We start from the raw sequence: 12,730 nt of genomic DNA on the forward strand, positions 1-12,730 counted from the left end.
CTGAATAACTAAACTTGCTGGTCAGGAGACAAAAAAATTCAAGCCTTCATGCTTGGATGGATTAGCTATATGGTTTGCAAACCATCAGCAATCATCTCTAAAAAGACAGCTGAACTGGCCTCCTTGTGATTCCAAGTCCTGGCTGGTTGGGTTTCTGTGGTTAGGCAGAGCTGTTGTGGACAAACCAGTTGTTTTCCACCAGCTGCAAGGACGAGGAGCAACGCGGGATAGGAACGAGTAGAGGTCTTATATTGGATACATGAATTACATGTTACAACACTAAGAACTCCAGTTTGAATTCACTTTCCAACCTTTTGGGACTCTACTGCTGCTGCTTGCTTATGTAATGCTGATTATCAACATCCATGTTCATGAGGGATCTTCTACCCAAGCTGTTGATGTCATATGCAATTCTGTTTAGAGGGCTGGACTGTGGCATTCCTGCTTAGGCTTCAGCAGTTAAAATATCACATGCACTTACCAGGGACACTGCAAAACCAGCCTCTACACAACAGGTTGTATAAGCAGATGCTGCCAGTGCAGATAATGAGAATGCACTGCTGCTTTATGCTCTGAAACACTGACAATAGCTGGGGAAAGAGGGCTTTCACTCCCCCACTTTTTTCCAGTATTGCATATAAAGTCTGGTTTGCCCTCACTGGAGCTCATGATCTTCATGATATGGGCTGCTCTACGGGAGCTGCTCAAGGGCCAGCATCAGGTAAGCACAGTACTGCAGATGTTCTGTGAACATCTCATGTTTGCTCCCTCTGGGATTGGATACAGCTGGGAGGTTGTGTCCATGAAAACTGGACCACATTAAAGTACCTGAAGAGCAAGGGAGGTTCCTGAACAGGGAAGGAAGGAGAAACAAAATCACTATTATGCTATGAAATATGATTTTTTATTCTTTCTGATTTTATAAACACACAAACTTCTTAGGGAGAAACTGCAGGGACTTCTGCACTGTGTGTACATATGCAGCAGGTTCTCAGCCAGTTGACAGAAAAAACATTTTCAAAAGCATTTTAAGAACCTTTTTTTAACAGGAATAGATGTTAAAGGTGTTTGGAGTAAAACTTTTCCAATGAGTTTTATTCTATTGTGTTTTTTCTATGCCTGCACCCTCCCTTCAGCTGCCAGGGAAAAACATATCTGGAGTTTGAGATATCAAAAATACAGAGCTTCAGGGGGTCTGGAAAGCAAAAGCCTGGTCCCACTTGTAGCAAGGCATTCCACCCAGGTATCCCTTGTGATGCTAGAGGATGGAAAGATCAAATGACAGGCCTCCTCACTGTCAGAACCTCAGTGCTGTTACTCCTGATCTGAGCTACTCTCACTGTAGAGAAATGCTGATAGACTTAATGGTATTGAAGTTAGTGAGAATCACTAAGTAAACCAAGACATGTAGGAAAAGGAACTAAAAATCCCTAGTAGACATAAAGCCTACTAAAACGTTGAAAATAGTTGGAACCAATATTTGCTGATTTTGAGAAAAACTATGGTGTAGAGGCTGCACAATTGTTCCTAGACATCAGGAAGGTGGTGGCAGTTCTGCAATCTGCTCTGAAGATGTGAGTTCTCAGTGAGCATTCCTTGTGGAAGAGAGGATGAAGTGAAGACAATCCGTACAGATAACATCCCAGAATTAGCCAGTATAATAAGAGCTATCCAGTCCAAGATAATTGTACAGCAGCAGGTAATGGTTGCAGAAGGTTGTTTCATTTTGGTTGGAGAAGAAGTTCAAGTGTCGAAAGAGCCCCTTTTATTCTCATGTACTAACACATTATTGGACTTCTGAGAATATCAGTGGTTGAGTTAGGTGTCAAAACAGGCCATTAAATGCAGGACAAAGGGCAGTCTTATGACTATTCCTCCACAGCTATCTTTCTGATAGACAGGTTGGTTTTTCAGTTTCTCCAGTATTTTGAAAGTGTGCTAAAAAAGCAGCTGGATCTACATATCACAAAGGGCTAGTTAAAGAAATATAAAACATGGTTTACTTAGGCAAGTCTTCACTGGTATTTGACTTACTTTCTTCCCAGGCATCTGAATGCCCTGAGGGTGAAATGAGGGTCAGATTTGACTTTTCATCCTAAAAGCTGACGGTGAATGCAGGACAAGAACAGTGTACCTGCAGCCACCAGAATGGGTGAAGGGATACACCCTGTCACTCTGCAGTGGAAGAGTTTTCCTGAAAGGTAGTCTTTTATCATCAGATGTGCCACGTGGCTGAATTTCAGCTAACTTGCTACCAAAGAATAAGCAGTCCCCCCTCTGTGCTAATTTGGCAGACAAAGTAGTAGATGAAGTCCCTTGAGAAATCCCCAAAGAATAAAATTAAAACAATTAACTGTTGGCCATAGCCAGAAGACAAAGATGCTAACTTATGAGTTTGTTTGCACTGCTCTGCAGGCTGTATGCTAACTAGACGGTAGTCGTCTTCTTTCATATGCAAAGCTTCTAAAATGGGACTCTGCCCTTTAGAGATGATGTAAAAAAAACTTGGTTGCCTCTACCAAGTCCTTCATGAACCACAATTTCGAGGTGTAGCCTTTTTTTATTGTATAGGCTGCTTCCCTCGTTTCCACCCACTAAAATTACTACCTGCTATTGGTGATTACATCACATTCACTTTGTGGGTGGAAGCCTGAAAAGCTGGTAAACGTCTCATTTCACACAGGTGGGAAATGAGATATGGATCCCCAAGTGTTACCTATAATTTTACACACCATACATGTAATCCCCACCATACATCAAGAGATGCTTATAAATAATTCAGCTACACTCAAAAGTAACGTATAGGCTTACCAACAGAAGTGCTTAAAAAACCAGAATTGCACATCACTTCCTATGAAGTCAGATGAAGTTTAGGAAAACTACAGAAAGATAATACTTCTATTAGGAAATGCTGAAGTGGTCACTAACTACTCAGAACACTACTCTGATTCATTAGCTGCTCTCATCAAAGAAAAATTTGGGGCAAAGTATTCCCTCCACCCATTAGGAATTTGAACAGTCCATTTCTATGATTATTCCAGGTACCTAGTATATTCTACGTGTAGTATAATCCAGTACCAGGCTAGCAGCTCCAAGAAGAGCAGGATCTGCTAGATTTGAGACCACCACATCCACAGTTTTAACAGAGGACAAAGCCTGTCGGTTTATCACGTCTTTGACAGCATTAACATAGTGGTTAGCTAGAACTCCAGACAGGATCACAAGAGAGGGGTTCACGGTGTGTAAAACATTCACAACTCCAAGGCCTAATGCAGTCCCAGCTGAAAAGATAAAGTAAAAAGAAATTAAGTATAATACTCAAAGCAGTTCTGGCATCAGTAGTTGCAATAGGTCTGTAAGCAGCAAATAAGACTGTCAGGAAAGTGTTCTGTTCCACAGGGCAGGGTTTTGGATTTGTGTTATCAGACAATATCAGTTTGCCATTAATTTTTATCTTCCAAAGTAAAAGTACAAAAAAAAAAGCCCTTTTTTTTTTTTTGCACAATAATGCATAAATCAGTGATATGGACATGAAATACAAAATATTAATCATGATTAATCATGCTTGTAAGCAAAGCACAAACAGGAAAGCATTACTCTCTACCATCCTAAGTGTTATCAGCTATGTATGAGGGAGAGGAGTCTGTTTAAAGCTAGTAAAATGGTAAACTATCTTGTGTAAAGTAATACATAAATTGTCTCTGCTAGCTCAGACTAGCCATTCACTTGCCTACAATGAAGTGTCCCCAAATTTTCCAATATGAGAATGCTGATGCTTTCCTTTTTGTTAAACTGATCTTTGCAGAAGCTTTTAATCTTGTTTATTGGAACAGATACCTTGAATATACACTTCTGCTGACATTTCCTCCAACATTTATACTTGAAGTTTGGTTACTGTAATTTTAATATAGGGTGTTCCTAAATGTGTAGAATGTGTTTGTATTGTTACAGTGCTCTACTATTTCTGTATCCCCAAAAATATAATCATGGGAGTGTTCCACCTTTTAGGCTATGTTCTTACCTGTTCTGAGAATGCTCTCTGCTTTTGTATTCCCAAGCTTAGCTGCTTGAATAAGATGTGCAGCACTAACAATCTCCTCCTTCTTCATTGACATTCCTTCTACTAAAAGCAGATCATCTGAAAAGGAGGAGAGAAAGCCGAGAGCAAAACATGGTGATGTGGCAAGTCAAGAAAGAGATGGTGAAAAACCAGGCAATTAAAGTCTTTACATCTCTTTTACTTGCATAATGAATCCTGAACAATCTGCGTAACCCTGAGTTTAGCCAAAGTAATCATGCCCATATTATTCAGGAAACTACTTGCAGAAGCAGGGAATCAAACTCAAACAGTTATAGTGTGGTAATTCAGTAGTCTTGTCAGGCCCAAAAGTTAATAAAATATAAATGTTCTCAAACTTATTTAAGACCGAGAAGCTATTTCTGAAAGACAATCACTGTGAAACCAAACATCCACAGAATGTCTGTCAGATTACTCTACAGCATGGTTAAAAAGGAGAGTCTAAACTCTACTGTGTGCTTCTGGTTATTCTGACACAAGTGATTCCAAATGTTCTTTGCCATTGAAAAATATCTGTACTATACAGGTTACCAGCACACCTACTCTTGTCTCCTTGTAGAAAAAGAAGGCAGGTCTACCTTTAAAAATTTCTTCCTATACTGCATTTCAGTAATTGTGTTTTCAAAAATAAACTAAATAGATACCATCATGGAGTTTCTTGGCTTCTCTCTGTAATGCTATTCCTGAGGCATATGCTTCTATACATCCTTGGCTACCACACAGGCACTCTGGTCCATCTAAAGATACGACAATATGCCCAAGCTCAGCAGCACAGAAAGAACTGCCATGGATCAGCTCATGCTGATGAACAATTCCACCTCCGATTCCTGCAAAGGTATGAAAACTTCAATGGTTAGAAAAAAGACAAACGACTGCCCCACCCACAACAGTTTTTAAAGGCCCCAGTTCTGCAGGACTGATATTTCCTTATTCCAATACAGACAAGATAAAATAATTGGCATCAGTGATGATCTACACTGGAAATCAAAAATTACTGGTTATTAAAAGAACTCTTCTCCATTTGACACACCTAATAAGCAAGCTCACAGCCCCCTCCTATTCATATATATATCAAAATTATATATAATGCTTATCTTTTCTTAAAAAGCCTAAGGATGGTACTGAACTATGCCAGATCTTTTAAGCTTGTGAGTCTTGCTCTTTATGCAGAAAACTGTCCTTCCAGGTGGCCTTAAAATTTGCACTTCAGAGGAGAAGTTTTAATGCCGTATTGAGACAGTTAAACCTGTGTGCTAAAGAGCCAGGACACTAAAACCTGCATGTCTCTGCTGCCCCTTTTCAAACTCTGGGTGTGGATTGATCAGCTAGTTATTATTGCCACCATCTAAAGGACTATATACTTAACAAATGAGAAAAGTTACCCCAGATTTGCATTTGAGATATACTAAGCATCATCTCTCATATTTAGTTGCTTATATTCTAGATACATTTCCTGATCTGACTTGTATTTCTGAAGGAGAATTAAGCTACAATGCTGAAAAAATGCAAAATTATTCCAGCGAAAGTTGCCTAGAATTTCCTCACTTGCCTGCATAGCTGTATCAGGCAGAACATCTTTTATCAAGAAGCTTAAACTATGGAAGAGGTTTCATTTGCCTGAATAAATTAAAAAGTGCCCTAAAAGACACAAATAAGAGTAGCAAAAGGATTTTTGGTTTAAGAACCTAAAATATTAGGGTTTTCTAGGCATAGTGGTAGTGTTTATATTTTTAAGATCAGCTGAGCCTCTAAGTGATTCTACTGGACTTTGGGTTTCATTGAACTATAACACACCCACCTGTACCAGTAATGAGTGTTACAAAATTTTCTACTCCTTTTCCGTGACCAAATTTCCTCTCTGCTAAAGCAGCACAGTTTCCATCATTGTCCACCCAGACTGGCAGGTGCAGAGCATCAGATATTGGAGTTCTGAGATCCACAGAGCTCCACTCCTGAATGAGTTTCGTAGAGTGAAGCACAATTCCTTCTCGGGGATTTACACGTCCACCTGTGGAAATACCTAAGTCCCAGAAACATAGGAGAGAAAAATCAAAACAAAGTCTGTGTGATACTTAAGTAAAAGACCTGTTTTTCTTTTAGTAATGACAAGAATTTTCATTTCTAATACTAGGCTTTGAAGCAGAGCATGGAAGTAAAAGTTTCCTAAGTATTACCGGCAGTGCAACTTTTGACGTGTAAAGATACAGAGTCATGGAATGGGGGGTGTTGGAAGGGACCTCTGGAGATCATCTACTCCAACCCCTCTGCAAAAGCAGGTTCACCTAAAGCAGGTTGCACAGGATTGTGTCTGGGTGGGTTTTGAGTATCTCCAGAGAAGGAGACTTCACAACCTCTCCAGGCAGTGTGTCTCAGTGCTCAGTTACCCTTAAAGTAAAGGAGATAATTCATAGAATGCCACTGCTCTAATCACAATGCACCAAGTGTCCTTGAGACCGACTAGACAGGTATTAGTTAATGTTAAGTCAAAGAATTAATGTTCCTACTTCAGGCAAGATTGCAGCAAATCACTTAGTAGTTGTGTTTCTTGTTAATCATGTACAAAACACATATTAGCAAACTGTACAAAATAAATTATTCAAATCCTGAAACATTACTAATGTCTTGAAGTCTGCTGTAACTCTCAAGACTTAGGATGACTAGGATTTAGACATCCTAAGATGACTAAAGATTTAGGAAAAGAATCACTGGACTTGGACCAGTGATTTCTACTTAAAAATACATGTTTTTGTGAAAAATCAAATCTGTTCAGAGATTTGTCTACTGAACAGAATAATAACCAGTAACAGGCACTATTAGCCAAACCAGTTTTCCCTAGCTAGAGAAGCTTCCAAAGTTGATAGACTCTCTTGGGACTTTTGAAAAGCAGAGAACTATTATGGAGGTATTTAGCTCTAGAAATAAAGTTCGAACATTTTATTGTAGTGCTACTTCTCTGCAGATGGTTCCAGGGTTAACGTTATAATGGAAAGCAGCCATAAAACTTCTAAGACAAGCAGCTAAATTGAACATTAAAGCTGTAAGAAAGATCTAATTTGAAGGTCTAACATTTCTTCTTTTGGCTTTGTGTTCTTAACATTGTTTTTAAAGAATACGACATCTTCAAATTAACTTTTCTTGTGTGATTCAAATAAGTTTTGGTCTGGAACAAACTACTTTTCCTACAGAGTATTTCTCAGCTAAAATGAAGATTCTATGTCCTCCTTAAAAATTTAGGACACATTAATCAACACCTTCATAAATAACTGCAACATGTAAGGCCAAACGTTCCAGTCACCATTAAACTGAAGAAGTTCTGCCTGGTATAAACAGCTTAATGTGGAATTCTACTGCAAGTGCAAGTAAACTGGAAGTCAGCAAAAAGGCTGCTTTTGTCTCTGTCAGCTGCAAATTTATTCCTGACATTCTAGCCATTTTAGTCTGCCCTAGCATAACTGAGGACTCTGCTGCACAGCTGACCCTAGCCCTAAAGAAAGGCTTACAGATGGTAGAAGAAACTTGACTCAGCTGCAGCTGTTTCAAGAGCTGTTTTAATATACATCTGATTCACAACTCCAAGACAGCAGGAAGCTTCAAAATCCCTAATATCTATGTACCACACATTTTACATATAGTTTACTATAACTTAGCTGATTGTTTTCATGGCTGTTACAAACTGCAGAAAACTCAGTCTTCATAGTCAGCTTCTCATTTTCACAGTCATTTTAAAAAGCTTGTTTAATATAATTTATGATTTAAGAGCTTAAAATACAAGAGATCCATTTTAGAGAAATGTTTTAAATTAATGAGTAGTGATTTAATTCTTAGATGAAAAGACAAAGTTAGTATCTGTTAACTTACCTACTCCCAAAATTCTGCAGTTTACATTTACTGCTTCTGATGCAGCCTCTACACACATCTTTAGAATTAATTCCAGTCTGTCTTCATAGGTTTTAGGGTTCAGCTGGGTATACTTCTTAACTATTTCACCCTAGAAATTAAAAACAACAAAAGAAATGTTGCTTTTAGAAAAATGTACTTCATGATGAAATGTCTCCTTAATTTAAATTACAGGTCAATTTGAAGATAGAGAGTTATTACTTATCTCTTTAAAAAAAAACCCAGATGCTATGCTTTAGATCTCAGGACTACAGGCAAGATTCCTGACAACTCTGGGGGACAAGTTTGCAGGATTAGGCATTACATTCCACTCCTGTAATCAGCCTCCCCTGTCTGAAATTAAATACACATTTTAAGGAACACACGGCTTGTGTAAGGAAATATCACCAGAGCTACTGGAACTGTTGTTGGGCATAAACCATAATATAGCAACACACTTAAGCTCAACACTAAAGTGTTAAAAAAAAAAAAGAGTAGCAATTGCTATAAAGGAGAGAAAAAACACAGTGCTTTAAGAATAAAATATTTCCAGTTTGTGTGGTGTCACAGACACTGCTGTGGAGAGTTAGCCAAAGAGAAACGCTAAAAATTTAAAGGCAAAATTTACTATCCTTTCAGAAATAACTTTTCTTCTAAGCAATTATACTTCTGAGTCACTTGTAATATTTCTGGAGTACCATCTACTGAGATACATCATAGAATCACAGAACGGTTTTGGGTTGGAAGGGACCTCAAAGTTCGTCTAGCTCCAAACCCCATGCCGTGGGCAGGGACACCTTCCACTAGGGCAGGTTGCTCAAAGCCCCATCCATCCTGGCCTTGGACACTCCCAGGGATGGGGCATCCACAGCTTCTCTGGGCAACCTGTTCAGTGCCTCACCACTCTCACAGTAAAGAATTTTTCCTAATATCTAATCTAAACCCACTCTCTTTCAATCTGAAGCCATTACCCCTTGTCCTGTCACTACATGCCCTTGTAAATATGTTGGACAGGGTGGGGAGGATCCAGGAGGAAAGGATTATTTTTTGCCCTAGGAGTCATGCAGTGGTAATAAAAGTATTCATTATGCATGCCTATAAGAAACTAATCTTAAAGAAATGTTCATCTTGCAGGACTAAGCCAGGGATCTGCAGAAGGTACACAGCTTAATAATGTTATTCTCCCCGTTACATCCCCTGTACAACGTGTCTGAGTGAATTGCACTAAATCGATGCAACTAAGCAGAGAGGAGTAATGAACATGGCTGAGTCACTCTTACCAAAAGAACTGTCAATGGTTTTGAGTATTAGATCCCACCATCTCAGCATCGCATGAGCAAGAGATTTTGTGGATGTTTTTAGGTTTAGTTCCCTCTTCGCTTTTAGTTTGGAAGGGGAGGGAAATTTGGAAGTTGTTTTGGAAGACAAGGTTGCAGCAAACATTATGAGAAGACACAACAGCTTTTAAAAGGAATTTTTGAAAACTTGGTTATTTGTGAGAATTACATCTCAGATTCTGCCATTTGCTGTTGAATGTTTACATCTGGTATGTAAATTTTATTATGAAAGTCTGATCCTGTTCACTCTGATTTGCTAGCATTTCAACTATCATAAACGCCACCTCAAACTACACCCTGAAAAGTGGACAGAATTTTTTAAAATTCATTTTCTTCCAGGCTGTGTTGACAGAAAATGTGTCAATTTTGCTTCTAAGATAATTACACTTTTAAAAGTTGTCTTTAAGACTTTGAAGATCTGTCAGATGTCTTTTAAATGAATGCGAAAATTCTGGACTGTATCAGCTCACTTAACAGAGCCCTTCATCTTTCTGCAGGTATCTTACTTTGCTCTCTGGGTAACTACATCTAACTGATGTAGTTATCTGGAAGTGTGTAGTGTAATGGCAGGACTAACTGTCCAACACTGCTGAGAGTAAAAGCCACAGACTTCTCATCATGAATTTTATTCACATCTTTGAAGGGCTGCAGAGTTCAGTAAATTGCTTTGCTAGTCCCTGCTCAAAATAGTTCTGCGTGTCCATTACATGGCTCTGTAAGGTAGTGGGGAAGTAAAAAGTCTGCCTTGGAGCCTTTCACTTTTTTGCTTGACATAGAAGCTGCAGGTTGAACTGAGTCACCTTTCACAGGGAATCAACACATCTGAAAGTTGTCCTGCTCTTCAAGGTCTGTAGTCAATGCACAGAGAGGAAGCAGCTATGACCTCACACCAGCAAACGGGCTTTGCTAGTTTAACATCAGTCTTAGCAGAGCAAACGAGGAGGCAAATTGCATGAAGACTTTATGAGAGGTGCAACAAACGAGGGAAAAAAATCTTCCTTATCCCTCAACAACAAAGGTCAGTAGGACTACTTTGTTTTGGAGCTCTTTTGCATCATAAGCCCATATCCTCACTGCAGGAACAGAACAACAAAGGCCAGTGGAGTTTGCAGAATATCTAGAAACACAACAGAATATTTACCTTCATACTGACAATTGCTACTCGGAGATTTGTTCCACCTAGATCCACAGCCAGAGCACTCTGTGTCTCTAGAATATGGTCAATATCTTGAGAGATATTATCTTTGACAGGAGGAAAACAGAACTTCTTTTGCAACGGTTCTTTGAGGTCAATAGATTTAAGGAACTTCAAGATCCTTGGAACAGCATTACCATCTCCATATATTTTTGAGCTGTAACACATATTAAAAAAATCCATGTAATTGGAAGTAATGTTGCAATCTGTAAAGTTCTTTATATGACAGAAGACTGTAACACTGTGTCATTACAAAATTATGCTCTGGCTACTATGACAGTACTGCAGCTCACACTACACAAGGCTGTCACAAGACATGGTAGAGAGTGATACTGAAGATCACACAATGGACTGTGCAAGTCTGGCACTAGCTCCATTTTGGAATACAAAACTGGAATGTAGAAAACTGGAAGTTAATGATGCCGAAAACCCCTGTAAAATTACGAGTTTGATGAAGGAACCCACATCATAAAGCAAAATAACAACATAAAAATTATGGACAGTTTATGTATGTGCTACAGGCCCAAACCAAAATGTACTTATCACACAGATGACAACTACATAATAAACTGTACATTCATGTCAGCTTTCAACATGTACATCCATTTCTAAAATATCATCATACATGGTGTCAGACATATTGTATTACAGAATTAAGTTTTGTTGCTCTATTTAGGTTCTTAAGAAATATAGTTTTGATTCTTGTCCTTACTTGGACAAATATACTCCCCTGAAGTTTACAAGAACTTATGCATTAAAGAAATGAGGGTCAGTACTGTAGGGCTGAAGGATAATGAAAAGCATACTGCTATAATTCTGCAGCTTCCCTGGAAGTTTGCAATCAGGATTCTCTACATACCATGCCTGAGGTCAATTCAGCTATGAAGCACAGTGTCACAGAATCAAAGAACAGTTAGGGCTGGAAGGGATCTCTGGAGATCATCTAGGCCAACCCCCAAGCCAAGGCAGGGTCACCTAGAGCAGGTAACACATCTAGGTGGGATTTTAATGTCTCCAGACAGGGAGACTCCATGACCTACCTGGGCAGCCTGTTCCAGTGCTCTGCCACCCTCAATGTAAAGAAGTTCTTCCTCACTTTGAGGTGACACCTGTATTTTGGTTTATGGCCTTTGCACCTGTGGCAGTTTGAGCCACGTTAGAAATCTAGAAATCCAATTTTCAGGCTTCTCCACCCCCTCCCTCAATTATCCCAACACTACTGAAGAGAAACTTTCAGGCCAGAGGCTTCTATAGGCGAAGGGGGAAGTATATACATTTATTTACACAAATAAATACTATACAAGCTAAAGACAACTATATATATATTACATCTCTATCAATCAGTCCTTTCAAGCCCCTCCTTTAAGTTTAGTCCAGGAAAGAGCCTTTTCAAGGCTGGAAAGTAACCAGTCCCTCTGTGGGAGTGTTCTGGGCCTGAACACTCCCCCCTCACCAAGTTCCAGTTGTTTTGTTGCAGTCTCTCCTCCTCATAAAGTCCAGGAAGATAGCTCTGAGTCCTTGCCCTCCTGCTGCTGTGTGATCTCTCTCTCTCTCTCATACCTTGGTTCGTAGGCTGCTGCAGTGTGGTTCTGCTCATCAAGTGTCCACGTCCTGGCATGTGGATTTCTCCTCAGGTTTTCGGTTGTCCTGCATGGCAGAGACATCCTCCGGGCCCCCCTCTCTCTCTCTGGGCAGGGTCCGTCTCCAATTTCGCTTGGGACTCTTTCTCCCGAGCGCCGGGCCTACCTCCACAGCCCGTCCACTTGGCTCAGCTTCAATGCTGAGCCTCTCCTCCACTTACAGTGGAGGAACAGAAAAGCCCCCCTCCACAGCTTAGCTGTAGAAAAGGAGGGGGAAGAGAGGCTTGGCTGCAAAAGCCTGGCTCTCTTCTCTTACCTCAAGTCAGGTTCAGGAGGTGCTGTGAGTCTCTTCCCTCACTGCACACACTCAAAATGCTGCCTCTAACTCTGCTCTGGGCTAGGCAGAGCTGGGGGGGGCCGCAGGGCTCCCCTCTCCCTCCCGGAGGGGAGAGAGGGAGCCCAGCCACCCCCTGGCCTTCCATACCTACACGCAGCAGACACCAACAGCAGAACTCTTGCCAACAGCTTCCGGTGGGCTGTGTATATATGATTTTGAGCAGAAGCGAACAACATGAGTGGTGATTGGCTCTTCAGGGAACACTGCCCTGGCACCCAAGCACCTCTGAGTCCCCCTCTTCTCGAGGGGGGGCCAATCTCAAACCAT

The 12,730-nt window shown here is 40.2% G+C and overlaps 1 protein-coding gene across 6 annotated transcripts in view; it reads right to left on the reverse strand.

The window, feature by feature from the left end:
* Positions 1-880: 880 nt before the first annotated feature.
* The window catches only part of GNE (glucosamine (UDP-N-acetyl)-2-epimerase/N-acetylmannosamine kinase), a 34,470-nt gene continuing 22,620 nt past the window's right edge, over positions 881-12,730 (reverse strand). For all 6 annotated transcript variants that reach the window (XM_027670278.1, XM_027670281.1, XM_027670283.1 and 3 more), the window contains exons 7-12: positions 10,433-10,643; positions 7,937-8,066; positions 5,877-6,098; positions 4,723-4,905; positions 4,022-4,138; positions 881-3,281 (exon numbers count right to left, since the gene is read on the reverse strand). In XM_027670278.1, the coding sequence (XP_027526079.1) occupies positions 3,046-3,281; positions 4,022-4,138; positions 4,723-4,905; positions 5,877-6,098; positions 7,937-8,066; positions 10,433-10,643 (1,099 nt within the window). In that variant the 3' untranslated portion in view covers positions 881-3,045. The remainder of the gene's footprint in view (positions 3,282-4,021; positions 4,139-4,722; positions 4,906-5,876; positions 6,099-7,936; positions 8,067-10,432; positions 10,644-12,730) is intronic.

The sequence above is a fragment of the Neopelma chrysocephalum genome, unplaced genomic scaffold, assembly GCF_003984885.1.
Source record: "Neopelma chrysocephalum unplaced genomic scaffold, ASM398488v2 Primary Assembly neopelma1_96821, whole genome shotgun sequence".
Classification (NCBI taxonomy): domain Eukaryota; kingdom Metazoa; phylum Chordata; class Aves; order Passeriformes; family Pipridae; genus Neopelma; species Neopelma chrysocephalum.